General features: G+C 39.1%; 3 protein-coding genes across 3 annotated transcripts; 2 read left to right on the top strand and 1 right to left on the bottom strand.

Moving 5' to 3' along the window:
• The first annotated feature begins 3,103 nt into the window (after positions 1-3,103).
• On the top strand, positions 3,104-10,167 carry leng8 (leukocyte receptor cluster (LRC) member 8). The gene is given in 16 exon segments (XM_055163707.1): positions 3,104-3,435; positions 4,187-4,322; positions 4,465-4,593; positions 4,708-4,785; positions 4,875-5,025; positions 5,028-5,282; positions 5,359-5,524; positions 5,619-5,789; positions 5,869-6,096; positions 6,187-6,324; positions 6,411-6,702; positions 6,776-6,877; positions 6,960-7,028; positions 7,098-7,227; positions 7,307-7,514; positions 7,590-10,167. Coding segments are annotated over 16 exon segments (2,475 nt in total). The 5' UTR covers positions 3,104-3,376; the 3' UTR covers positions 7,753-10,167.
• A 1,786-nt stretch (positions 10,168-11,953) lies between these two features.
• Positions 11,954-24,616, bottom strand: rbfox1l (RNA binding fox-1 homolog 1, like). The gene is made up of 12 exons (XM_020928041.2): positions 24,344-24,616; positions 20,022-20,252; positions 16,761-16,934; positions 16,361-16,414; positions 16,194-16,286; positions 15,841-15,910; positions 15,697-15,756; positions 15,052-15,190; positions 14,918-14,957; positions 14,657-14,721; positions 14,320-14,401; positions 11,954-13,794 (listed from the first exon to the last, which is right to left on the bottom strand). The coding sequence occupies exons 1-12, from the start codon at positions 24,428-24,430 to the stop codon at positions 13,750-13,752; spliced, it is 1,140 nt and encodes a 379-aa protein (XP_020783700.1). The 5' UTR covers positions 24,431-24,616; the 3' UTR covers positions 11,954-13,749.
• A 530-nt stretch (positions 24,617-25,146) lies between these two features.
• On the top strand, positions 25,147-27,000 carry rps9 (ribosomal protein S9). The gene is made up of 5 exons (XM_020927970.2): positions 25,147-25,224; positions 25,668-25,780; positions 25,853-25,975; positions 26,151-26,337; positions 26,761-27,000. Exons 2-5 carry the CDS (start codon positions 25,684-25,686, stop codon positions 26,936-26,938), a joined length of 585 nt encoding a protein of 194 aa, XP_020783629.1. The 5' UTR covers positions 25,147-25,224; positions 25,668-25,683; the 3' UTR covers positions 26,939-27,000.
• Positions 27,001-27,443: the final 443 nt, after the last annotated feature.

Raw genomic sequence — 27,443 nt, 5'->3', positions numbered from 1 at the left:
CAAGAAGTGGTTTAACAAAGATTTTCCATGATTTAGCCTTTATTTTTTACTGAACCGTATCGAATCGAAAGCGCACTGTATCGAGGTTTGTCTCATATCAGTGACTTCTTAACAACACTCGGCCTCAGTCAACAGGGAAACGTGGCTCTTGCCCCGTCTGGGAGTATGACATCATCACATTCTAGAACCTGAAAACCTCCCAGTTCCATCAGGTTCACGGCGCCAATGACATCATACATGTAAAATTCCATAAAGCCTTGTTACCATGGCAACTCCGGAACTCAAAGCTAAACTTCAAAGCTTTGTGGGCTTTAACTCAAAGCTTTGTTTGGCCTCGGGGAGATTATAAGAGTAGGCAAATCGCAAATCACAAATCGAAAATCACATATCGCTTAACGGAAAAGGCACATTTAGCTGAGCTTGACAGAGCAAATCGTACAAAGATTTCAAACAGTAGACTTCACAGAGGAGACTTTACAGAGTAGATTTCACAGAGTAGGTCGCACTTTTTATCTACGTAACAGTAAGTACAGCAACACTTACAAAACAACTCAATTATAAAACAAAAATGGCCAGAAATAACGGAGGAAATATACCCTTGACCTTAAACCAAAGAACTGTGGTCTTCGAAAGCAAATTGCCAAAAAAGATGAGCACAATGAGCGGCGATGGTGGCCCTCGCCCCGGCGCGCACCGCCCCCCCACGCAACCTCCGGGGACTCGCGACCGCCCCGGCACGCCACCCTCTCTTCCCGACATTCGCCCAGGTCGACAATGACGCATTAGTGATTCAAATTTCAGCACAATCGGACTAAGCCTGTGGGTGGAATCATTTTTTAACTATTTTTTGGGGGAGTCTTTGCGCCCCTGCTGGCCAGTGGTGGAAAATGCATCATGTCCGTAATAGACTTTTTTGCTTGTCATCATGCATAGAATTTAATTTCCAAATTTGGTCCAAATCCGATAATGTTGACGTTTCATGTCTATGCTAGGGGGCGCTATAGAGTTCACAGTTCATATGTTTTATAGTGTATTATAATCAGGTAGAAATCAGGCATTAGTGATTCAAATTTCAGCATGATGGGACTAAGTCTGTGGGTGTAATAATTTTTTAACAATTTTTTGGGGGAGTCTTTGCGCCCCTGCTGGCCAATGGTGGAAAATGCATCATATCCGTAATAAACTTTTTTGCTTGTAATCATGCATAGAATTTAATCCCCGACTTTGGTCCAAATCCGATAATGTTGACGTTTCATGTCTATGCTAGGGGGCGCTATAGAGTTCACTTTTATTAAATGTCATATTTCATTACATTCAAGGCTAGATCACACAATTGTGATTTGAATTTGAGTTCTCTAGGACAATGCCTGTGGCCGTGACAGGTCACCGAAAAAACAGGAAATGAAGGCGTTTTTCGCCGGCATGCTACGGGTGAACCGTAAGGAGTATTCCAAAAAAAATTGGCAACTTCTGTGAGTTTATGTCTGTAGATGTGACATGTCAAATCTGAGCTCATTTGGACCAAACCCCGGGGACTTGAATCTTTTTGTAGACACCCAAGTCAAAATGGCGCCGAATGTTTGATCCAATATGGCCGACTTCCTGTTCGTCATAGGGTCATGCTCCAATTCATCTTTTGGCTTGTCTCATTGTTCTCTATCACTGTTCCGAATTTCGTTTCCCTGCGACAAACTTTGCCTGTCCCCACTCCCATAGGGGTCCAATTGTAGGCGGCGCTGTTGAGTCGGGTCACTTGGGTCATTGTTGCGATGCCCATTTTATCAAATTTTTCGCCGGGCCGATCGATCTGGATCCCGGTTTGGGGATTTTCCGTCCATGTTCAGGGGGTCAAAAATGCGATTCAATGTGGGGAAAAAGAAAAAAATAAGAAACCGACGAAGAACAATTAGGGGCGAGGGCGAGGGCCAAAAATAAGGGTCAAAAAGCACTTTTTAGTAGCATTCATCCGTTTGGTCTTTGCTTGATTTGTACGATCTGTTGCGCTGGCTTTCTTCATAAGTTTTTTTTTTTTTCGGTTTATATGTTAATTAAAAACAAATAGGAAGATCAAAATACTATATAAATATCTTAAATAGGACCAAGCAGACAACATATCTTTATTAACAGAAAAACTTTGGGGTCACAGATTGTAAATGTAGGAATGTCTCCACTTCATCAGCAAATTCTTCTTAGATCTTTTCCCCCCTTTTAGTTTGAAGGTTCTATTTTTTAAAAACTCATTTGATTTGTCTGTCAAAGACTTCTGTTCACCCATGAGTCACTGTGCATATCCTGGACCCCAGAAGGACATCCTGCACAGCTGGACCTCCTTCCAAGGATGATGTCAGCTGATGTAGCTTACTTAAATGTTCCTCTACAAACTGGACAAAATATTCTCGCACTTACACTGAACTTTTAGGCTACGTGCCCTCTCCCCAAACACTTCCTACTACTACTCCAAGGAAATACCATAATACATTCCCAAGTCTGACTGACAAATTTCTTGGCCATATTTTCTCCATGATTTGGCAGGCTAGTTTTGAATTAAAAGTTTTGACTTTTAATTGCATCTGTTCGATTAAATTACCTGAATTATTTGCTATTAATTAATAGTTGTAAGTAATTCAGGCTTGCTACATAGCTACTACTGAATTACCTTTCAGTGTGATATCTGTTTGCCTGACAAGCCAATACCTGTACAATGATTGATATTAGTGTGTACAAAGGTTGAGTGATTACAAATAGCTGGCAACTGTGAATAGTAATCTTATTGTGCTCATTTCATACTAAATGCTGGCTACATTTAAAGTGCAAAATGTTCTGTTCAGTGGCCTTGAATGATGCAAACTGCAGGTGCTCCATGATTTTTTATATATATACGATAGATATAACAGAAATCAACACAACATAGCCTACATTGATTTGATTATAATACCATGCTGGGTGTCATATATCAACTTTGTTTACTTCACTTTTCCAAAACTTGGGTCAATTTACCCCTTTTTCTTGTCTTTCAGGTTGAACCAGTGACCAGCTGAATAGGCGGTGTATATGGGGCGTAAAGAAAAATGCCTGACAGATCATACTCAGGGCACAACTGACACTTGCTCCGCTGGTTTCCTTATCTACCATTTTGTATCATCACGGTCAGACGGAGCTGACACTCAACCGAAAATTACCGACAAGAAATCCGCTTAGAAATGTTTAACTTTTCGTATATACCGTAGGGAAATATCATTAGAAGCGTTAACTAACATATAAGCGTGTGGATTCAGCTTTGTTGTTCAACTTGTCTCGTTTTTGTCCGAGGGCGCTTCTGTAGAGCGCTGAAGCTAACGTTGCTAAGTAGCCCAAAAATAGCCGTGGTGTTAGCTCGATGCTAACTTGTGTTGAAATGGCGGCCAACACGACACAAACAGCACCCTCAACAAACTGGTATGTCTCTTCCCTTGTAGAAAACCCAATATAAGCCACGGAAATTGTGTGCATTTAAACACACTTTGGTCTTCCGGTGATGGAAATGCCCCAATTAACTTTGTTTCTGTGGATTAGCCTTTTAGGTCACTACCTGCAAAATCCTTTTCCTGATACGTTGATTTTTTAAGACAAGGGCTGTTCCTGTTGCGTTTTTACTGTAATGTCAGATAATAAGGCAAATGAATTTAATCCTCAACTATAAATTAAGATTAGGATGACCAGAAGTTCAAAATAAAAACAAAACTGGGACATCCCCGGTTTTTTCGTGGTTGGTAATAAAATTGTAGTGCGAGTGCGTAATTAAGGAAAATTGTTACACGGAGACCATTCATGACTAACATGAGAGTCAGTATAGTCACATTTTCTTTGTGTTTCGGTTGTTTTTGAGCAACTTTTCTGCATTTTACTTAAACAAATAGCAATATATGCCTCTCTTTACAGTTGTCAAAATTGGTCAGAAATAGACACCGGGACATTTCTTGTTTAAAGCTGGGACAGATCAGTGGTTGTGCATAAATCTGCTGGTACAGGGGACACAGGGCTCAAAATTGGGACTGTCCCGGGTAAATAGGGACGTCTGGTCAACCTAGTTGAGTTGAGACCTTTTGGCCGATATTTACGTCACCAACCTCATTCATACTGGTTTATGTAGTTAGTACTTTGTGTGGAAACTGTCTACAATCTCAGACTTTGTATTTTGTGTGTGCAGGTCTTATGGTGGCAGTACTACCACCGAAGGCCCAGTTCATGAGAATCCAGAATGGGAGAAAGCAAGACAAGCTTTAGCCTCCATTAACAAAAGTCAGAGTGCGACCAAGACCACACAAGCCACTGTGACAACAGAGGTATGTGGGTAATAAGCTCCTGAAAGGATAAACTGTACTAAAATGTTAATTAAAATAGTAGTGCATTTGCTCGGTAATACTTGTAATTCAGAGGATTATCGTGGAGTATAAGATTAATCAGTGGCTTTTTTGATCATTTCAGGCCACTCAGTTTCAGCAAGGAGCAGCTGACGCTCTTCAGCAGCAGCAGTACTATCAGTGGTACCAGCAAAATCAGCAGCAGTATCCTGGATATACATACCCTTACAATTACTACTACCCTATGGCACCAGTAAGTCATGTTGTGATTATCAAATTATTTTTGCATGCTATATATATGTAAAATTATTAAATTGATCAAATCATTAGGCCTAAAACTAGATTATATAAACTTTATTTATTTTAGTATGGTGGCGCATATCCTCCAAACCAATACAATGTACCCCAAGGGCATTTTCCAGGATCTCCAGTTACAAATGGACAGGTATTAATGAATAATGACTCCACAACCAAGAAAAAAAAAACCTTCTCTTGATTTAAAAGTTTATCTAATGTTTCCATTTGTGTTTACAGCCTCCTCCAGTTCCTGGTATTGAAGACCAGTCGGCCAATTTCTCTTCTCAGCCCCAGCCTCCTCCCCCGTCCACTCCCCAACCACCCCAAAGCCCCTCTGAAAAACCCCCTCCTCCCCCACCTATTCCTCCCCCACCTAACACCCAGTACCCCCACCCCCCTCCCCTAATGCCTACAATCCACCAAACTCGATGTCATATCAACCCTCTGACTCTAACCAGATGCAGGTATACAATCATTCACAGGGAAGGCCTGGTTATGGGCAGGGCTTTCAAGCTCAGAACAAGTATCAGGCTTCTGGTGCTCCACAACAGCAGCTGGGTCAGTTTGGCCCTGGTGCTGGAAGAGGAGATGCCAACAAGGCCAAAAATCAGAAGCAAGGACAGCAACTGTGGCACCGCATGAAACGTAACTCGCTGTTCCCTCTCAATTTAAATGTATTATGTGTTTTTAGTATATATAACAACTTCAATGTTTTTTACAGAAGCCCCAGGGACTGCTGCTCTTAAATTCAATTTTCCCAAAAGACCATATCAGGTTCCATCCTCCTCAGCCAATCAGGCGTTTTCCTCTGGGGACCAGGCCTCAGGAGTGAACCCGTCTCCTTCACCTGCTGCTGCCAGTGCAGCACCTGGAGCTGCCCAACCTCGGTAAGAGGTCGCCGCCCTACATTTCAGTCTGTGTACTACAGTCTAAGTAAACATTGCTTTATAATTAATTGAACCTGTTTTGTTTTTTCTGCAGACCACAGGACTGGCCCCAGGCCATGAAGGAGTATGTGCAGCGATGCTTCACTGCCTGTGAGTCAGAGGAAGACAAAGATCGAACTGAGAAAGTGTTGAAGGAGATATTACAGGACCGGTTAAAGGATGGCTCTGCATATACCATAGACTGGACCAGAGAGCCTTTGCCTGAGTAAGTGTATCCTGTATTGAAATGTGACCCCTCAGGTGTTGTTAATAAAAGTTAGTGACTAGAGCTTTTTTCATTGTAGGCTCAAACCCAAATCTCGTTGGGAGACCCAACGGTCGTCAGAAAGCTCTGTTGGTCGTGGTGGAAGCACAGGAGCTGCCTCCAGAGGAAGAGGACACAGATTAGGAAACTACAGAAACATCTTCACTCAGAGAAGTCCTTCGTCCAGTTCTTCACAGTCCTCCTCTCGCTCACCGTCCCCCTCTCATGGCCGTTATCGGGATCGCAGCAATCAGAGGCACAGGAGAAGGTAATATCCTTTTTTGTAATAGTAGTATCATACCTTCATCGATTTTTGCTGTTCATTGTGTTTTTTTTAACATGTTCTTAATGTTTACAGTGACTCTGGCTCACAATCGGATAGCAGCTTGTCTAGTGACCTCCGGCCACAGCTGTCAAGGCGAGGACAGAAACGTGGTCGTGGAAACAGCAGAGACCGCGGGCGGGGCCGAGGGGGCAAAGCCAACAGAGGCAGAAGGTTCAGTGTTTTTTGGAAATGCTTGAGACTTGCATTATGCTTAATATTTTGAAAACTAATCTGTTATGTTTTCACATGTTTAACAGAAACATGGAAGATAGTTCCCCTGTTCCTAAGAAAAGGAAAGGAGGAAATGCAGGTCTTGATTTCCATGATCCAAACCGTGAGGCCAAAAAGCAGAGCCGAGCGGCACGTTTCCACAAACAGCTCCGGTCTGAGCCTCTGGTGCTCGCTATCAGCGCCCTCGAGCTGCCTGATGGGACACAGGAGGGGCTCAACTGGGAAGACTGTCCTATTGTGGGAACATGTCAGGACATCACTAAACCCTATTTAAGACTGACCTGTGCCCCGGACCCCTCCACTGTGCGCCCCGTTCAGGTTTGATCTTAAATGTGTGTAATGATGTTTTTATATAACTGTTACTCAGGCACTAACCTGCTGTGTGATCCAGGTGCTAAGAAAGTCTCTTGAGGCTGTAAAAGCAAATTGGAAAAACAACCAAGACTACGCTTATGCGTGTGAACAAATGAAGTCTATTCGACAGGACCTTACAGTGAGTTTGAAGTGTTTTCATAAAGATGGTAAGCCAGTTGTCTTGTTTTGTTAAAAAACAATTTCCTTGTTTGTTTTTTCAGGTCCAAGGAGTTCGTACTGACTTCACAGTGGAAGTGTACGAGTGTCACGCTCGAATTGCTCTGGAAAAAGTGAGTCATTCTTTTGTTTTGACTTTTCACGTTTTATTTTATAGATTTATTTACATCCTTGTTTTTTAGGGTGACCATGAAGAGTTCAACCAGTGTCAGACACAGCTGAAGGCTTTGTATAAGGATAATCCCTCTGAAAACATTGGAGAGTTTACAGCATATAGATTGATATACTATATATTCACAAAAAATTCTGGGGGTAGGTTGATTTGATTGAAAAGCTTCATGGGCTTTTTTAAACCTGTAGATGGAATAACCGTCTCCCATTGTGTTGGCAGACCTCACGACAGAGCTGGTTTACTTGACTCCGGCGCTCAGGGCAGATGCGTGTGTGGCACATGCTCTGTCCCTCCGTGCCGCCTGGGCCTTAGGAAACTACCAGCGCTTCTTTAAACTTTATCTCCAAGCTCCTCGCATGGCTTCATACCTCATTGACAAGTTTGTAGAGAGGGAAAGAAAGGTCGCTCTTCGGGCCATAGTCAAAACGTAAGTTGTGTTCTCTGAAGTAATGTTAAAAATCTCAAATTTATCCACTGAAATTTCTGTGTTTTTCTCTTGCAGGTTTAGGCCTGATTTGCCTGTGCAGTATGTTCAGTCCACTTTAGGCTTTGATTCTTTAGACTCCTGTATGGAGTTCCTTACTGGGCTTGGTGTTGCCTTCGCTGCCTATGACCCCGAAAAGATAGACTGCAAAGCTAGCACAGCCATTCTAGCTGCCTCGTGAGCCAGGGTGTTAGTGACCCCTATGGACCCTTAGTATTATATGCACTGCACTTCAGATCTGTAGACCAGCTGACACCCGAGCCTGCCCCACTTGTACATAATGTCCTGTCCTCACATTAGGGTTAGGGCGAGGCTGATACAAAGTCAACACAACACATCTATCATTTTTCCACAAACTACGGTTATTGTCACTTAGGAAACCACTTCTACTCAGGTGATAGGAGATCCCCAGACTATGTCAGAGAGAGCAGCTCAAGTGTCCTGATTCAGTTAACCACCATTAGATGTCAAGCTAACAGTGTTCTGTTATGTTTTTCCTTCCCCAAGTCAACAGCTTCAACATGTGAAGATCCAAGCCTCTAAAGGGAATACAATCTAATCAAAGACTGTTAGATAATTGATATATTTAAGCTTTATTCACCTGATGAAGATCGGATGGTTTGTATGTTCAGGCTGATACCATGTCGTAATATTTCTACTTCGAACCAGGAAAAATGAAAGGACTGAGCTTTAAAGAATGGACAAATAGTGTTGAAGAAGATCTCTCCTCACTGAAGCAGTTTGCCTTGGAATAACCTCTCCCTCAGGTCTGAATGCAGCAGTCACCTTTGCAGCTGATTATCGGGGTGTTACTCCTCCAGCAGTGGAAATCACGACCAAATCGTGTTAAAGAGCTTTGCTTAAAGTGACGACGGCGAACCTAAAGACCCAGGTCGTGTTTGAAGACGGGATCCTCACGTGGTTTGTATGCAGCAAGCTGCTCGGTCAACTCTCTGGTAAGATGAAGACTCCACTGCACCAGGAGGGATGGAGCGTTTGCACTTTGACAGCTGTCAAAGGGAAAGGATCATAAATCGGCTTTTAGAAAATAAATCAGTGAATTGATACATTTTAGATTTTGGCCAGTGCTTATGATCTAAAATTTTATTCTCAAATCTTCAGTATCTGAAATTAAGATACCAACTCATGATTTGTTTTTCCACAGTAAGTGAAATTGGGCCAAGTTTGTATAATATAGCCATTTTGGAACTATTGGGTGACAAATCTGACCCACGATACAAAGTATTTTTATTTGATCTTCATTCAAATCTTTGTAAAAAGTTTTTGTATCTTTTGCCAGAAGTATTTAGAGTAAAGGCGAGTTTGTAAATTGTGATATTCAGTTTTGTAGATCAGGTGTTTTTGGGGTTTTGTTTCAGACCTTGGCACCTCAGTTAAATATGCTGTGGAAGGGTAAATTTAAATTACTTTTTTTTTCACTAAACTGACACAAAATGTTATCTTTTACATTGGAAAAGACTACAGAACTAGTCCATCTGTAGATATGAAAATATTGCGACACTGTCGAAACCTGTGTAACAAGACCTACTGTCAGCTGTAACATTTGACAACTGACTGACCCTGTTTTCTCTCACTCCTGTACCCTTCCCCCTCCTCACCCTCCTCACTCTGTCACCAGAGCTCCGTCTGCTGCAGCAGCCGTGGAGCTGTGAGCGGTAAAGCCAAAGCTGCGGTCCAGACACTGCCGCAGAGAGCCAACTGTGAGCCAGTCAAGCCCAGTGCTACAGAAACTAATACGAGGAAAGCTTTATAATGAAATGTTACATTTACTGTTGCTAATCCTGATTTTTATTATTGTGTGACACCACTTATTATCTTTTCTGTTTGTTCAGATGCACTTTTGTTTGAGTCCTACACTTTTGCTTTCAAACATTGTCTTTTTGTCATTGTTTTAGTACGTGGACGCTAATCTGTTTTAGTGAAAGTAACATATCTAATGTTTAAGCTAGGTTTAGTCAAAAGTGTAATTGTGGCTAAAATATGTATCTGGATAAGCAGAAAAACATGTGAAGTTTCTATAGTTTGACTAAGTCTGCCCCTCCACAGACCCTAATGCTCTTGTCATGGTTTTAACAGTTGTTGGCTTGTGGCTCTCCACCCTTACAAACGCTGTCAGATGGCTCATGTTTCAAAAGTTGATTCCCAGGTTTTTTGTTACAGTTGTAAAGTATTTTCTTGATGCTCAAAGTGTTTTTCAGTTTTCTGTGCTTCATCCTTCCTTTAGTTCCATCAGTCTGTAACTCCTCCTTACGACCGCTCCCTCTCTAGTTATATTTATACATATATTTTGCTTTTTCTTTCCCAACTCTCCTCTTCCTCTTGCTTCCTTTGCATGTCCTCTTTCCCTTTCCCCCTCTTTCTCATCCCATACTTTGTTGCCATGTGCGGCGCATCACTAGTTGTGTATCGTCCTCCGCATTTTTGCTTTGTGGTTTTTGTTGCAGCTCACTAACGCCTAAAGGTTTACCCCCTCTCCCGTTCATTTCTTAGGCCTCCACAGAAAAACTGCCAGCTTGTAAATATGTAAATATAAAATTTTTGAAAATGAATAAAAATGCAACTATATATAAGAGTATCCAGCGTTGCTTTTATTGACGGTGATTTTAAATACATTTATTCTAGTCACATAATGGGTAATAAATAAAGGTTAACTTAGATGATTTAAAGGTTGTTGCTGAATAAGTAGTGTATATAAGCCAGAAACCTTATAAAAGTTGTAGGAAAAACAGTATAGACAGGGATGTGAGGATAATGCATTAAACAAGTGTAATGTTTCAGATAATTGTGAACAAACTATAGTTGTAAAAATATTAGAAGCAAAATTATTTAAGTCTAACCTACTCAAACTTAAATATAATGTTGCTTCTTATCAGTCAAAATTACTTTACATCCCCAGTTAGAGTAAAAGCCATCCATGCAAGAGCAGTAAGACAATTGACAGATGAAGCATGCACAAGTAGATCTAATTTAAATAGGAAATTAGAAGGCATGCAAGATTAAAATGGAGATAAAGCTTTAAAAAGCTAGTAATAGAAATAGTTTAATTTAAAAAAAAGTTTCAAGAACAGAGAAAGCAGATAAAATATATTGTAGATGGAAAAAGAAAAGTTATAGACTCAGTAGGAAAAAGAAATTATGAAGAAACAAAACACTACATTTAGAATAAAGTGGATAGAAAAAAATGAATTGAAATGAGAATTATAAAAAAAAAAGGCATGAGTGGACTAAAGATAAGAGTAAAAGAAAAAGCTTTACAAATCTACAAATAGTACAACACAAGGGAGGTTAAAAGAAGAAAGAAAGATGAAGGAACTGAATACATGATTTTGATTTTAAATTCCTTAAACATGATCTAACTGTGTCCCCATTTATGAGGTAAACACTTCCAAATCAAATATAACTTTTACTTGTAACAGTTGTATAATGCTACATACAGTTCCTTTAATATGACAGCAGGAAAAATGAGAAATAGAAAACCATGAAGAAACAAAATAAAGTAAAGTAATAAAGAAACTGTGTATCATTCGTTTTTCAATATAAAACCAAAAATAAGAAAATGAAAAAACTATTTTCTTCATTATTTGTTTCCAAAACCAAAATGAAAAAACAGATAATGAATAAATTTTTCAGTTTTCGATTTTGTGTTTAAATGAATAATGGAAAGGACTTAGACCAGGACCAGACCAAGACTAAGCCTGGGACCAGGACCAGGACTGAAACCGGGACTAAGACCGGGACCGGACCAGAACTAAGACCAGGACCAGGCCGTGATTGAGACAGGGACTCAGACCGGGACCAGACCAGGACCAGGCCGTGATTGAGACAGGGACTCAGACCGGGACCAGACTGGGACTGAAAACGGTTTAGTCCTGGTTCAGTCCAGCATCGCAGTTTAAGTCACGTAAACGGGAAAGTCATTATCTGTTTTTTTCCATTATTCATTGGAGACAAATAATGAAGAAAACTGTTATTTTTTTGTTTTCTTATTTTTGGTTTTATATTGAAAAACTAATATATGAATGATACACGGATTATAAAGCTTGAATGGAGTGGACAGGGAAAAAATGAAAGAATTTTACAAGCCAAGAAGGGAGTAAAGAAAAGTAAAGTCATGCAAGACAAGAAAACACAGCAAAATGTAACTAACTACATTTGTAAAATCACTGAAAATTGGAAGAAATTGTATTGAACATGATATATTCTTTAAACTTATAATATATTGCTTGTTTTTTTATGCCTTTCTGACTTCTGATCTAAGTAGAAATAAGAATAATATAAACCTACTAACCAACTAACTTCATTTAAAAATCACTTAGCTTCCATATTCAAGTAATTATAACTAATGTGTGTATTCTATTTTTACAGTGAAATATAAAGCAGGTTATGATATGGTCAAAAGTAAAGGCATGCATGCAAAACCAGGAAAGAAATTTAAGAAAAGTTTAAAATAAATATGTAAAGAGACATTCACAACAGCAGGAAAAGACGCAAAGAAAAGAAGCAGCACACACAGACTAATACATAATAAATACTAGAGATTGGAAAGGTTAAAATGAAAGGTTAAACACAGAGGAAAAAAGTTTGAGTAGAAAAGACAGAATCAATAAAAGGCAGAAAAAGGAAAAAGGAGAAATAGTTTATTCAAAGGTAAACATCACAGCAGGAAAAGTGCAACAGAAACTAGAAAGAAACTAGAGATTATAAATAATATCAGAAACAGAATTTAAACAGAAAGAAAAATATTATACCCAAAGAAAAAAAAGACCAGAGGTGGGTAGAGCAGTCAAGTAAGAAGAGGTGATGGTAATCGTAGTAAGTTGTGATTCAAGTAAAATTAAAGGTGCATTGCGTAACTTTTCAGGTAGTAGATATGTTAATAAATTTACCTATCTTGCATTTATTTAATTGCAGGTGTTTTAATTACACAAAATTACAGATCTCTCCACAGATCTGATGTGTAACTTGGCTTGAAGGCGCAACAATCTTGTCTCCATGGTGACAGATAGATTTTAACGCGATACTGTGGAACATTCAAGCCAAAGCAACAACTCAGTGAGGACAAAAATAATGTATTTGTTGTAAATACTCAAATAAGCTACCATCTAATATCTGATTTATGTTTTAGTAAGGATGTAGTCTGGATAATAGAGTGTAAAATCTGATAAATAAATAAATAAATAATTAGCTTAACTTAAGAAACACAACCTTAAAATCCTTTACTTCAAAATAATAGGACTATTACTCAAGTTATTTCTACCCACCTCTGGTAAAGAAGACCGAAAAGTTTTGCACAAAAGATCAGAAAATGATTTAAACAGTAAAAGTAGGTAGGTGAAAGTAGGAAATAAATGTGGCTTAAATACAAAACTGAATAGCAACAATGAACCCTGTGTGAGGAGCTGAACGTTTGAGAGGTAGATTGTAAGAAAAGGCAAAAGACTGTCCCAGAGCGGACATCTGCACAGCAAAAACATACCACCATACCACAACATGTTTTTTTACAGTGTGACAATAAGTCTCACAGTAGTTTGCAAAGGGATGGGCGACATAACAATATTACCAAATCAAGATATATCAGTTTTCAGTGGATTTCTATTAAATGAAACCTTACGCTCAAATATGCCGTTAACTTCCCCACCCACTCCTCCTATTGGTCAGCCTTTGTCATAGTATCTCCCAGATCACTTGCACATACATACAACATCAACATTGAGACTAAACTGGGACTAAACCTGGATTAAAGCAGGGCTACACTAGGACTAGAACAAGACCAAACCAGGACAAGCACCCTTCGTTAACACTTATTCCAAAAAAAAAAAAAAATCCTACATATACAGTATAATATTATGAATTTTGTTGTTGCATCGCCCGCCCATAATTTGGCACATCTATAATATTAGTTCTAAAACCAACTTTTTTAAATAACATGAATTTAAGTAACTATAAATATTGTACAAAATGATTTTTCATCTGCATAGTTGTCAGTAGTCAATATGGCTCCAACATATTTACAACTCTCGCCCCTTAAAAAAACACTCAGAGATACAAAGCCTTTGTCCACATGTCCTGAGCTTAAGGACCTCCAGACATCCAGACCCTCCAGACCTCCAGACCTCAGACCTCCAGACCCACGCCCATGAATCTCAGCCTTTTGTTTTCAGTACGGGGTGAAGCGGTTGTAGCCTCCTCTGTACAGACTGGCCTGTTGACAGAGGAACAGTTCCAGGTGTCATAAGTGCTTCACAAAATAAATGTAATTGATACTTCACAGCTGATGTCGCCAAGAATCTCTGGGGGTGTGATGCTAACTACAGGCACTGCTTTGTTTGTGGCTTTGTTAGACTTTTATTTTATTTTAAATTTAACACAACCCGTGAGCTGATTCATCCTGTTTAACAAATAAAATTCCAGTCACAAGCTACCATTAACTAACAGTTTTAAGTTAGTCACTCTCACTTTTTTATTGAAAATCAAACACTTAAACGGGACCATGAACGCTCATATTGATCATAGGCTCCTGAAAATGTGTTATTTAAATCCATTTGGTATTTTTTTATTGAGTTTTCAGACAATAAATAACACTTTTTGGCAGTGTGTGCATTGCGTAGCCATAGAACCTCCTGAACATTCTGCCATGGAGATACATGTAGAACTCCCCAGAGTGATGTTACTGCAAAGTATCTGTTGAATAATGTCGCTGCCATTAGTATGTTTTGACACAACTCACCATTGTCCCAACTCCATATGTTGTTGTGGGTCCGACTGAGTGATGATAAGGGTCTGCAGCTGTGGCATACACACGCCCATATCTGAAGAAATATAATACTCAGTCATTCTATTTTTATTTTATTTACTAATTAGTGTTCCTCATATATATATATTTACCCATATCTTTATTCTAATCACATAAAAAAAAATGCTATGCACTTTTGTGTGCCCATGCATCTTGCTCATGAATACAACAGCAGTGTAAACTTGAACAGGTTGTAAACTTTCAGAGCCACCGTCACAACCAAATGACAGTAACTTTCATTTGTTTTAGTTCAAGCAAAAGGATCACCCACCCATCACTGTAGGTCGCAGCTGCAGACGCTGACTGGGCCACTCGATAAGCAGCAGGATAGCCCCCCTGTATGCAAAATATAAAATGAAAATGAAGACTGAATAGAAAAAAAACAGATAATAATGTTTAACCTATAAGCTTTGTGTTGTGCCTGTTTTGTCATAATAACTAAAATATCTGGACTGCATCAGAACCTCTTATACAGTTATTCTTAATGTAATAATATCAATATTTCACAATTGGTGAAATATTTGTAACTTACATAAACCTCTGCTCCGTACAGCCCGTCCTGATACACCACTCTGCAAAATATTAAAGTCAATATTAAATCCTGTCCCAAATGAATCAAGCTGATCACTAAAGTCTAGTCTGGATCCTATATCTGAGTGTTCTCACCCGGGGTACGCAGGCAGGGCAGCAGGAGTGGCAGCAGCAGCAGAGCGGATGGTGTTGTAGACGGCCCGTCCTCGGCCTCGGAGCGCAGACCCTCGATAGGCTAATGTGGGCGTGGCCACTGGGTACGGGAAACTGGCAACTACACAGTCAAAGCAGCACTCAGTTACAATTCAAATACAAAATGTCAGGATTCATCAATGTTTAAAATGTTGTCAATGTTGCTAAAAACAGAACTTTGCACACACTTTGCCACATACTGGCATTTTGCGTGTTTATTTTGGCTACTAACAAATTTAAGTTCCACTAGCCACTTTGGTCAGGTGATTTTATGCATAAAGTTCTAATGATTCAACAAATGTAAACCAGATTAAATTAAAAATTGCGAGAGCTGATCCCTATCATAACAGACAAAACAAATGTTAACATAACTTAAGAGCTTTAACCTTTGACTAATCACATTAGTCAAAAGATGGGGCCAATGAGTAAACAGAGGTCCAATAAACCTATATGTAAATCATAAAAAAGTGCAGTTGTGTCATTTCTGCTTACAGTAAGTCTAATGTTGAATGTCTTCAGCCCCCAAATAATAAAGATGAAATAACAGAACTGACTTTGTGACATTTGTGTTCAAATAGAGGAACATACCTGTGTAGAGCTCAGGTGCATACATCGCTCCCATCACAGGATTAATCTTCCAACCTGAAGCTGCAGGAGGCAAATATTCTGTTAGAGTTTATACTAGAGTTTAAACCAGAGCCCAGATAAAAAGACAGAAAAGACAAAAGTCACCTGACAGTTCTCCATTCACAAGAGCAGTCTGTGGCTTCTTGGTGACGACTCTAGCAGTGGCATTATTTACCTTTGAAGAACAAAAGAACGAAAAAATATATTTTTCTGTAGGAATGAATATTTTATAGCATTATTGATTGTATATGTGTGTTATGTCTTTATTTATATAATAATATTTTTTAAGTAAATTAACATGACCCTACGAGAGCACTGTGTAAAAATGTGTACATATACACAGCCAGTTATTCATACTTTTTTTTTAAATAGTTGTAAAAAAAAGATTATCCTTCAATAACAGTATAATACTATATTTAGATAATATTAAACTAATACAAAATGTTTATTGTTGTTACCTCAATCTTTCTCCCTTCCACAATTGTTCCGTTTAGTTTTTCTCGTGCACGGTCGGCCTCAGTCGCACTCTCGAAAGTTACAAAACCAAATCCCTGCCAAAACATGAATTCCTTAAGTTTTTCAACACACCACTTGTACTCAGAACATGAGGAGGAGGTTATCTCACCTTTGACCCTCTCTCATTGAAGATTATTTCAACATCGAGGATTTTACCAAATTGCTGAAAGTAGAAAACATGGTATCACTTTGACTGCATTGCCCTAATACAAAAGTTATGAGTGCACAGTCTATGGCCTTTACATTGAAAAAAAAGACTTGAATTCAGAATCTGGTTTTGAATAGGTTTTACAAGATTTGTCTTATATTATTAAACTTTCTTCAATGTACTCTTATTATTACTTAGTATTATGGTGGACAGTTGTACTTAATAGGCAGATAATAATGTGATCATTTCATTTTCTATTTCTGTTATCAAAAAAAGTTTTAAATAAAGATATAATATAAATTACACTGAAGTCAAGTTAAAAAAAATGTAAGATATGAGATTGATGACGGCGGAGACATACCCCAAACATCTGGCGGAGGTCAGGGTCTCTGAAGCGAAATGGGATGTTGGACACATGGAGGCGTTTTGGCTGCGCTTTACTGGAGCCCTCCTCCTCACTGCCACTTCCTGCCCCACTGCCGGCCCCTGACACCGGGAGGGAGGGGTCCGAGCTCGCGGGGGTCAGACCGTCCTCCTGGTGCCAAACAAGAACAGAACAAGTGAAGAGAGGAACAGATGAGAATAACACAAAGATGATGCACTGGAAGAAATGAATATCTACATGAGTTAAACATGACTTCAGATGTCAGATTATTTATCAAATATATGTCTTGTTTTGAGTAATTTTGCCTCGTTAATATTTACTTAATCACTCTGGATGTCATCAGTGTATATTTTTCTTAATCTAACCAAAATTATTTGAGAGTTTGTCAGAGAAGAACTTTCATTTGTTAAGGTCAGCAGATTGACCCCAGCATGGGTGAGCACATACAGCTGTTGTATCTTTAGGCAAGACCCTTCACCCACTGTGCCAAGAATGACTGTGCTCGTTGGATGGGCTGATGGTGCAGATTGGCAGCCTTGCTTCTGTCAGTCTGTCCTAGTGCAGCTGTGGCTTCAGTAGTAGCTGTTACAGAAATTCCCTTTCTGTGGTGTACTGAGCCAGACTGGACTGCATTAGACTGGAACGGACACTATCACTATCACACTGTCTCTGGGTGTTTGTAGTGTGCCCCATAGTGTGAAGTGGATAATGACTACAGCGTAGGGCTTTGAGAGACTTGTAAAGCAATAAAATATATATACATGCTATGATTATTACTAGGGACGTCACAATAACCGAAATATTGTGATAATGTATCGTCAAAAGTCTCACAATAATATCATGGGCTGTCACAATATATCAAATTACAAGTTCCTTTGCTTAAATGCATGGTTTTATAGTAGCAACAGCTTATAAACATCGGAAACTACATTTCCCATGATTCATTTCATTCCAGACAACATGAAGTTATATGTTTTTTACTTGAATACTTGGAATTATGATGGTAATAATTCACACCAAAATCTTGTTATGGTATTTTAAAAGCAAAAAAGTGTTCCATCTACAATTATATCAGCCTCTTCAAAATATCACAATAAATATCGTACCGTGAGATTTGGATATCGTTACATCCCTAATTATTGTAAAACAAGACAAATATTGGATAAATATTCTGAAGTCAAGTCATTTTCACTCAAAGATATTAATTCTGCAGTGTGTGAGAGAAAGAGGAATAAAATAAGAAGAAAACAGAAAGTCAAGTCATTTTCCTGTTTTGTTTTGCAGAAGCATCGCAAGACATTAAGCAAAAACTGATCATGAAGTTGTGTGATCCAAACCAAAGAGCATTCAACAATCAGTGGTCCTTCTCAGGCAAACGTGAGGAGGCGTGGCTCCGATTTAGTGAGGCATTTTGAACACATGCCCAATAATAACACACAAATTAAAAAGAGTCCTAGAAGATGGTTTACAAAACAGTTAAATTAAACATATAAATTAAAAACAGGTTCACATTTGAAAAAGTGTGGTTGAGTGGCTAAGCTCAGTACAATAAAACAGTCAATTTAAACATGCACCCACTAATGTGTCAAAACATTCACTATCCCACAATGCACCACGATGCTAGGGCTGAACACTAGGGCTGCACGATATGAGAAAAAAGTGGGATTTCAATAACTATAGTAAATATTGTAAAAATAAAATAATAATCTTAATATACCACTTTGACAGAAAAAGTGACGTTGGACAAAAAACAAACAAAATGTCAAAATGAAAACCTTAAAAGAATAAACAAAAACACAACTTTAAAGCTACCTTCTGCAATTTTTTTTTTTTTTTTTTTACCAGTAGATGCAGATCTCCCCTCGCCTGACCTTTGCTTTCTTCAGACTGCGGTAACAATAATTACAGATGGTGATTTTCTGACAAAACATGACTAAAATTGTAAGTGTAAAACTGTTAAATCTCTGTAAATAATGAAGAACAACAACTGATTTGCAATAATTTCGTTAAGAACAGTACACAGATCTTGCATCAGCCAATTGTGTAATATATTGTGCAGCCCTACTTTACACACTGTTTGTTTGTATTTTACGGAAAAAATGAATAATCTTAATAATTAATAATAAATGAAGTGTAAAAAGTTACTTGTGAACAGAACTGAGCTTTGGCAGCAAAAAGAAACAAGCAGGAAAAAGCAATGATGTAAAAAAGAGGAATGAGACACAGTGAAGAGTGAACTACAGTAAAGTGCATGAAGCTGGAGAAGAGTCTGGGCCACGGTGCTGCTTTTCTGGCAAAGGTTAAAGGTCAAGTGTCAAGTGGCGCCATTAATAAGTTTGTGACAGAGAGAAAGGGAAAGTGGGAGAGATGTTCACACAGGGGTGCTTCACAAACATAATGGGACGCAGCCGCTGTATTACACTACGCTGACGAGCCGCGGCTGGAGACAGCAGCCATCACATCCGTCCACACACAAACAGGCAGTGATGGGGCGGGGTCAGGGGGCTAGGGGCGGGGTCAGGGGTCACGATGCAGTACAGTGCTCTGGACCTGTGCGAGACTCTGAGCAGGACGACGACCTCTCAACTTTTCCAACGAAAATCAGCAGCGACCCAAGTTTGTCAGAGGCTCTAGTGATAAAATATATAAACGGGGCCACAGGTGTGAAAGGGAGCAGCAGTGAGCTGCAGAGACTGAAGTCAAGCTTATGTCTGTTACACAAAATCTCATACAGCCAAATGTTTCAGAAGAGGTCATCTGGACAATGTTTTTAAGCTCAATACATTTTGGCTGCACTCCAAAAGTCACAAAAACAAGCTTAAAAACATTGTCCAGATGAAAACCTTTGAAACATTTGAGACCATAGATCACTCTTGATGAATGAGGGATTACATCGACATGATATTTTTCTGATGAAATGGTTGAGTAAACAGAAAGTAACTATACCATTAATTATGCACAATAAACATACACATTACATTTAAAAACATTTCACATTTTAAACCATACAGTATTTCTAAGGACACCCGCTTCATCTGTTTCCTTACCATGAAATGGACCCCGTGAGAAGAAGAAAGTGCCTCTGCACACGCCCGTACATGGACACACATGACACTATGGAGGTGGCTCTAAATATAGAGGAAACTCTAGTCTGGTCCTGATGAACATCATCTACCTATGGTCCTCAGGTCAGGTTGTGTTGGGGCAGTCCTGTGGGACCAGGTCTTAGGCCCTTACCGTGTTGGCGGAGCCCAGGCTCTCCACAGCCTCGTGCTGGGGGCCCTGGTACACTCTCAGAGGGGGATGCTCGGGGTACTCCGAGCTGCTGTGAGGGGAGCTGAAGTCCAGAGCCGGCAGCCGTCCCGCAGAGGTAGGTGGTCCCTGCCCTGGAGGGGGGTATGAGGGGGGCGGGGCATAGACCTGGGGCAGAGATGGGTCAGCGCTGCCGGCCTCCTGAGAGGGACCCCCCTGGAAGAGAGAAGGAGAATTTTGAATCTAAAATGGGATCAGAGCACTGTCTAAAAACACACTGTGATGATCCAACTCTTTCAGTCCAAGTGTCTCCTATATCCCACCTGACCACAGCACACACTCTGCACAACCATCACCACTAAACTGCCATGTTCTTTCTTCACGATTAAATTAGGAAATAGCAATGATATGTGGTCATAGATTACTTTAAAGAGACATAGGAAGAACAATTTTAACAGCACAAACCAATCTAAGAATACCAAATAATTTTACTCATAAACTAACAGTTAACTGTGACTCCAACATCCAAAAACAACATCCAGTCCGATATTTAATCATTTAAATGCATTGTCTTACCTCTCCTGGGCCTTCAGCCGTGTCTGATGCCCTGTCCCACAGCTGCTGCATGTTTAAACCAGCTGACCACCCGCCCCCTGCAGCAAAAGTTCTGCTAATTGACCAATCAGATCGCAGGATAGCTGAACCAAAAGGTGCGTGACAGCTGTGGTCATCTGTATCCGTCAATCAACCTTTTAACACCAACCTCCTGTCCCAAACGTCATTCACTTTCATCAAAATCAACAGCCAAGGCTAAAACAGAAGATATAAAGTCCCCTCTTCATTTATATTTACTTACACTACAATATAGTTTTATAAGTACATAATAAATCTAAAATATATGTTGTATTGTAGCCTTTATTGTGATCATCTTTATTTTGTCTGCCAGGCATATAGCACTCCCAAAACATGCACCGTAGGTAAAATCATCCAGCTAAGGTAGTCCTGACTAAGACTAGCTCAAGATCTGGAATCAAATTAAAATTCTCAAATCTGGGTCCACTGTGCTACTGCCCCAGCGAACTTTGAAGGATGGGTCAAATTTCCCTTTACCTTAAAACACAGATTAAAATGAAATCTCGATTCTCACCTGCAAGTGCAAATAACAAATGTATTAATATGGTTTTAAAGTGTCCTTAATATTGCTTTTATTGTGTGGTGGTTTAATTTTGATGAAGAAAATCGAGAATAACACTTTTCCACCAGAATGCCTTTTTTATCTCCAGACACATATCAGAGTTCAGCTCTGGTCATCGTCTCGGTCAGGGCACTGCTGATTGTTCACAGACTTCACTATCAGGGCAGAGCTGTATTGGACTGCTGGACTGTATAAAAACGTGAGAGTGTGATATCGCCCATAGAGTTCAGCTCCAGTCAAACGAAGCTCACAAGGCTAATTTGGAGCAAACAAAAAGGCAAAATAAAAACACCAGAATCATGTAAAACCAAAATGACGACCCTGACAGCAGCAGTTATGGAGAGAAGGGTGACAGTTTTCCAATACAAAGTGATTTGGAGTCGGAGTCGAAGCCAGAAGCTTGCCCGTGCACATTTCCTATTTGGAATGTGTCAGCTAGTGGGTTAACTATGTCCATTTATATATATAGTGGGGTAGAGTGACATAAACATTACTGCTCACTAACACGCTGAGGAATGTTAATAGTAATACTTTTATTGTAACTAAACACCTGAGATCCTTTTTTGTTGATTTTTTACAATGAATGTGTGATTATGACACAAACATCTATTACTATTACATAACTGTATCTGAAAATATGTTGTTAAAGGAACAGTTTTTAGTCAAAGCATAGACTTAGATAAAAGCATGTGTGATTTTTTGACATTTTTACTGCATCCTGTCTATGACAAACAACAAAACTGACTCATATTTGGTTTGTTTTTTTTCCATGGCTATGATGTTGCACAGTATGACATAAAACTTATCTATCTCCACTGAGAACGATTCCAAGTATGGTTTTAACTTTTAACTTTCTATTTCCATGGAATCATGCAGCTGACGTTCTCCGTCCAAGTCACATACTGGATCTTTAATGCATTAAAGACACACTGTTAAGCAATCCCAGACGCAGAGTCCGTCTCTCCTAGGCCGTTTTTGACTCCCATTTGCTTCCTGTATCGTACTCCACTTCTTCAGCTGTCATTTTGAGGTTAGAGGTCAATGGCTCAGAGCCAGGTGCATGCTGGGACAGCTGCTTCAGGATTTACACTCACAGGACACTGACTGCAGATGTGGTTTTAACAGTCAGAGTATAAATAAAATCAACTCTGCAACTCAAGTCAAGATACAGGCCTGTGTTTCTTTAACAGATAACAGGATGGACAGAGAAAGTGACGCATCATTCATAAACCTTGTGTAATAGCTATTACAAGGTTACATATACATACACATACACATACACATACACATACACATATACATATACATATACATACACATATTTGTTAAATATATTGTGATGTGTGAGCTACTGTGTCCAAATAATTTCTCTTCTGGATCGATACATTTTGTCTAAGTCTAAGTCTATATTATAGTATATTATATTATATATATTATACACTACCAGACAAACTGTCAAATTTTTACTACTTTTTACATTTTCCAAAATTGAATTATGTATCAAAGATTTTTTTTTCCTTTTTTTTATGTATTCAAATCATCAAAGTAGCCACCCTTTACTTTGCTGAGAAATAGTTAGAAGTTAGGAGTAATAGTTATTTCCCTTGTTTTCTTTATTACATAATTCCATACACCTTGCCTCATAATGTTTTCTTTATATATGGTGTGTCCAAACTTTGACTGGTTGCATTTTTGCAAAAAAAATTATATATATATATATATATATATATATATATATATATATATATATATATATATATATATATATATATATATATATATATATATATATATATATATATATATATATATATCATTGTATGATATGTTTTAGGTTTGTTTGTTATTGCATTATTGAGCTAAATGACAAAGTAATCAAGCTTCTAGATTCAACTTTAACACGTTAAGATTATTTGGTTCATCTTTATCGTGTTACAATATAAGAGATCAAATTTATAAAATATGTTCTTGATCATTTTAGAAGCAAAATTAAGTAATTTCAATCTACTTGACAAAAATATGACGATCAATTAGATAGAAACAGGTTCATTGACTTCCTGCTCAAAACTACAAAACGTCTTGAGCCCGCCACTTCATAGAGGCATTACATTAATGCAAGCTGCAGATTATAATGAACTTGTTGTTATTGTATAAAAGACGTTAGGTGACATTTTTGAACCCTATATGTATAGGTATGTATATGTATATATGATGTGTTTTTTTTTTTATAATCTCAATTAAATAAGCAGTGGGCAGTAGGTGGAGATATGGGGAGGGGAAAAACTGAACTTTTCTGAGCACTTCAAGACACCTCTCATGTTGACCACAGACAACATAGGTGGTAAAGTATTCTCTGTCATTATCTGCTGGTGGTTTGCTAAAAATACAGCCCAGCGATAAGGTATAGAGATAGCAGAGCCACGGTGGCATTACAGGCACGTCAGGGACACTTGAGACTAAAGATAACCCCAAAATGAATCTGAGTAGTTTGACTCCGGTTCTGGGGCGGCTCCCACTGAACTGTTGTGATTTCTCCATCACTGATATAAACAATATAGTAATAACAGTAAAAGGTTGAGGGCAGGGCAGTGTTAGAACAGGGCACTGCGGCTACTTTTGAATTTGCATGTAACATTATGAAGTTGTGTTTTAATTTATATTTTTAGTACAAACACATATTTTTATTTAACTATGCAAAATAGTAACAATCTAGTTTATTCATGAGGTATTACATCTTAATTTCATTTATTTCTTGTCTTATGTTTTCATTAACTAGAAATACAATTAACAAGGTGCAACTTAAGGCTATAACAGTAGTTCTACAAGGCTGTGCTTACTACCTGTAGGTGCATACATTCCACATGCCAAACAAAATTTTGGGAGGCTTTTTTAATTCATTCATTTATATTATTGTGTTAGTTGTAGTAGTACTAGTAGAGCGATTTACTCCATTTATTTTTCTTCAATGAATTCACTGCTTGTATTGAGCTGTTGGTTGGGTGGGTGTTTAAATATTCCAGCAGGCTTGTACATAAGCATTTATGTTGACTTGTAATTGCCAATCTGAAGGACACACAGAAAATAAAGTGTTTTAACAGTTGAGGAGGCTTACCTGGACTAAGCTGGGGTAGCATGTTGTTGTCTGTGGATAGACAGGCAGTCCATACGGCTGAAGGATCACAGTGGGTGAGGAGAGCATAGCCCAAACACCACACAGGAGCCAGGGGGAAAAAAAGAGTAAATAAAAAAGAAAAAGTTACAATATAAACTTAAAATAAAGTATGTTGACCAACTAATCAAAAAATAAATAAAAGTGAGAGCTTAGAAAATAAAGTTTAAGACTAATCTCTTGTAAACCACTGAGCCAAAACTTCATAAAACTCCACAACAAACGTAGTCCTGGCTGGAAATGACAGGTTTTGGCTCAGTGAAATAGGAAGCAGCGGGCTCCTGTGCATCCACCGGTGTGAGGAGGCCTGACAGACAGAGACACATGCACAGGGTCCCGTTTCAGAGGTGTATAAATAGGCACCCACGTCCTTCTCCTTCTGAGTTTACCACCTTAACAACATCTCGTAAACATAAAGCGAAAGTTTTCCAATCCGTAGAAATGTTTTAATAAACTTACTTACCGATACTGTTAAATCATAATCATAATGCTGTGCAATGCTGTGCAAAGTTCTGTTATAATCACATCTTGTCGATTTTTCAATATTGTTTAAATTGGCATTGTAATTAGGCTTACAAACCGTAATTAAATCAAACGTTATAGGCCAGTCGCAGCTGAGGATAAATGCAATAATTTTAAATGGGGGCGGTAGCTGCAGTAGTTTAGCAGTTTTCTATGTGACCAACAGAGGGCATTCATGTCAAAGTTTATATTTCCGCTCAGCTGAAGAGGTGTCTTCTGGGTAATGTAGTCCGCGTCAGGCCTTTATAAAGAATTGAGGCCGGCTTCACGTCCTCTTTATTGCGTGCGCCTGAACGTAACAGGTACGGGGAGCAGTCTTAATATGTGTTTAAGCGGAACATCCAGTTAATAAAGAGTTTTTGTTATGCGTTATGTGTAAATAGGAGTTTTAGGCGTAACACGAGTTGTTCTCAAATGGTCATCGTTATGTTTTGTGTGAATTATCAGATTCTGTTCAGATGCTAACTTAAGCTAAGCTAACTCACTGAAAAACGTGGTTAGCTCAGTAGCTGAAGCTGCGGCCTTGCGATTTTCTGCAGTGATATCCAGCACATTTCCTGTTGTTTTGACATTTCCCTTTTATTAGAAATCGTCACGAATGCATACTTAATCAACTACGCTCCATTTGATCCTATTTTGTCTCCGTCTGCTTGTCGGCTTCACGTTAGATGTTATGCTCTACGATTTGCAACGTGATTAACCTGCCTACACCTTGCCTAGCTAAATTATGTGTCATTTATTGCAGGCACTTTTAAGTCGCCATGCCCGTTGCCAGGAGTTGGGTTTGTCGCAAGACTTATGTCACCCCCCGCCGCCCTTTCGAGAAGTCCCGTCTCGACCAGGAGTTGAAGCTCATTGGTAAGTTGGAGCATGTTTGACTAACATGCATTTGGTGTTGTGCTGTTATTAACTTGTAACATATTTACTCAGGCGAGTATGGACTGAGGAACAAGCGTGAAGTGTGGAGGGTTAAGTTCACCCTGGCCAAGATCCGTAAGGCCGCCAGAGAGCTGCTGACTCTGGATGAGAAGGACCCCAAACGTCTCTTTGAAGGTAGAACTTATCACTTTATGTAGTAATGTGATGGCCGATGATTAAACAACCTTATCTACCTTCAGATTAAACCATGGTGTCACGAATTCCTCGTCAATGAGGCCAAATTATAAAAAGCAAACAGTGTATATATGAAACCTGAAATGGTGAATAATATAATGATATTTCTCTGCAGGTAATGCCTTGCTGAGACGTCTGGTGAGGATCGGTGTGCTTGATGAGGGCAAGATGAAGCTGGATTACATCCTGGGTCTGAAAGTGGAGGACTTTTTGGAGAGAAGGCTGCAAACTCAGGTTTTCAAACTTGGTCTTGCCAAAAGTATCCACCATGCCCGCGTCCTGATCCGGCAAAGACACATCCGGTAAGATGGGACTTCAGAGCAATGGACAGTTTTCAGCATTTTGAAACTGAAATAAATGAACTTCCTCTTTTATCAGAGGACCACCAACAGTTAACACCCCTGATGGGGTCAGTTAAACATTTCGTCAAGGTCAATTCGGTATCAAAGCCGTATACCTTGTTAGACACATTGCCCAGAGCCAATCTCTCAGAGGGCCTGGACTCACTGGTTGAGGTAAGGTTTGGGGGATTGCACCTCGGGCAATTCTAGGAACATGAGTTCCAGGCTGTATGGGCTGATGATTAAGATTAAAATGTCAGATTTTTTGTGGTGTCAAGAATTCCTCGTCAATGAAGCCTGCAGCCACAGTCTAAATGTGTAGTGTACAAACAGGACTGGTTTGTTACCAAATGTTTATTTATATAAATGTTTTGTCTTGTGCAGTGTCCGCAAACAGGTGGTGAACATTCCCTCCTTCGTGGTTCGCCTGGACAGCCAGAAGCACATTGACTTCTCCCTCAGGTCCCCGTACGGTGGTGGACGTCCCGGACGTGTCAAGAGAAAGAACGCCAAGAAGGGCCAGGGCGGAGCTGGAGGAGCTGATGATGAAGAGGAAGATTAAGAAGGAAATCTTCAATGTAGTGTTTAACACTGCTTAAAGTTTTCAATAAAATCTTAAACTGACCAATGTGTTGACTTTTTTTGAGAATGGTGTGGAAGGTGATGTCAGTGCTACTGTTTTGAATAGTGTATATTAGGGTTAGTTATGAGCCCTCAAGTTTTGTTTCAAGTCAATGCATTAAGTGTAGGCTGTAGTGGGGATTGCAGTACCATATCTTTAATAAAGATAAAAATGAACTTTATTGTCAATGCTACCATGTAACATTACACGGGGGGGATAGAAATTGTGTTTTCCCAGAACCCCAATGTTCAGTTAAAAACTTAAACCACATGAAAATGTACGTACATATAAATAATAAATTAAACGCAGTATATAGACAAGGACATGCACGTTTCCACAAGAAGAATGAGGAAGCTATTTTAATATTTTGTTTTAATATCAGTTCTATCGGATTCTGAAGTCAGTGACTAAATACAATTTAAATGTTATTTTAGTAGATCCATGC

Source organism: Boleophthalmus pectinirostris, unplaced genomic scaffold (assembly GCF_026225935.1).
Source record: "Boleophthalmus pectinirostris isolate CB_2022bp ecotype Guang Dong unplaced genomic scaffold, ASM2622593v1 HiC_scaffold_6, whole genome shotgun sequence".
NCBI lineage: Eukaryota > Metazoa > Chordata > Actinopteri > Gobiiformes > Gobiidae > Boleophthalmus > Boleophthalmus pectinirostris.
Note: the sequence above shows the minus strand (reverse complement) of the source record. Positions and strands in the feature narration are given on the sequence as shown.

Bases quoted from the DNA above. Each gene is read 5' to 3' on its own strand.
- rps9 (XM_020927970.2), top strand. From the start codon at position 25,684: ATGCCCGTTGCCAGGAGTTGGGTTTGTCGCAAGACTTATGTCACCCCC. The intron at 25,781-25,852 runs GTAAGTTGGAGC...ATATTTACTCAG, and splicing joins CCAGGAGTTGAAGCTCATTG to GCGAGTATGGACTGAGGAAC. The intron at 26,338-26,760 runs GTAAGATGGGAC...TGTCTTGTGCAG, and splicing joins ATCCGGCAAAGACACATCCG to TGTCCGCAAACAGGTGGTGA.
- rbfox1l (XM_020928041.2), bottom strand. From the start codon at position 24,430: ATGCTCTCCTCACCCACTGTGATCCTTCAGCCGTATGGACTGCCTGTC. The intron at 16,415-16,760 runs GTATGTCTCCGC...TTCTACTTTCAG, and splicing joins ACCTCCGCCAGATGTTTGGG to CAATTTGGTAAAATCCTCGA. The intron at 13,795-14,319 runs GTGAGTTGTGTC...CTCTGTCAACAG, and splicing joins CATATGGAGTTGGGACAATG to GCCAGTCTGTACAGAGGAGG.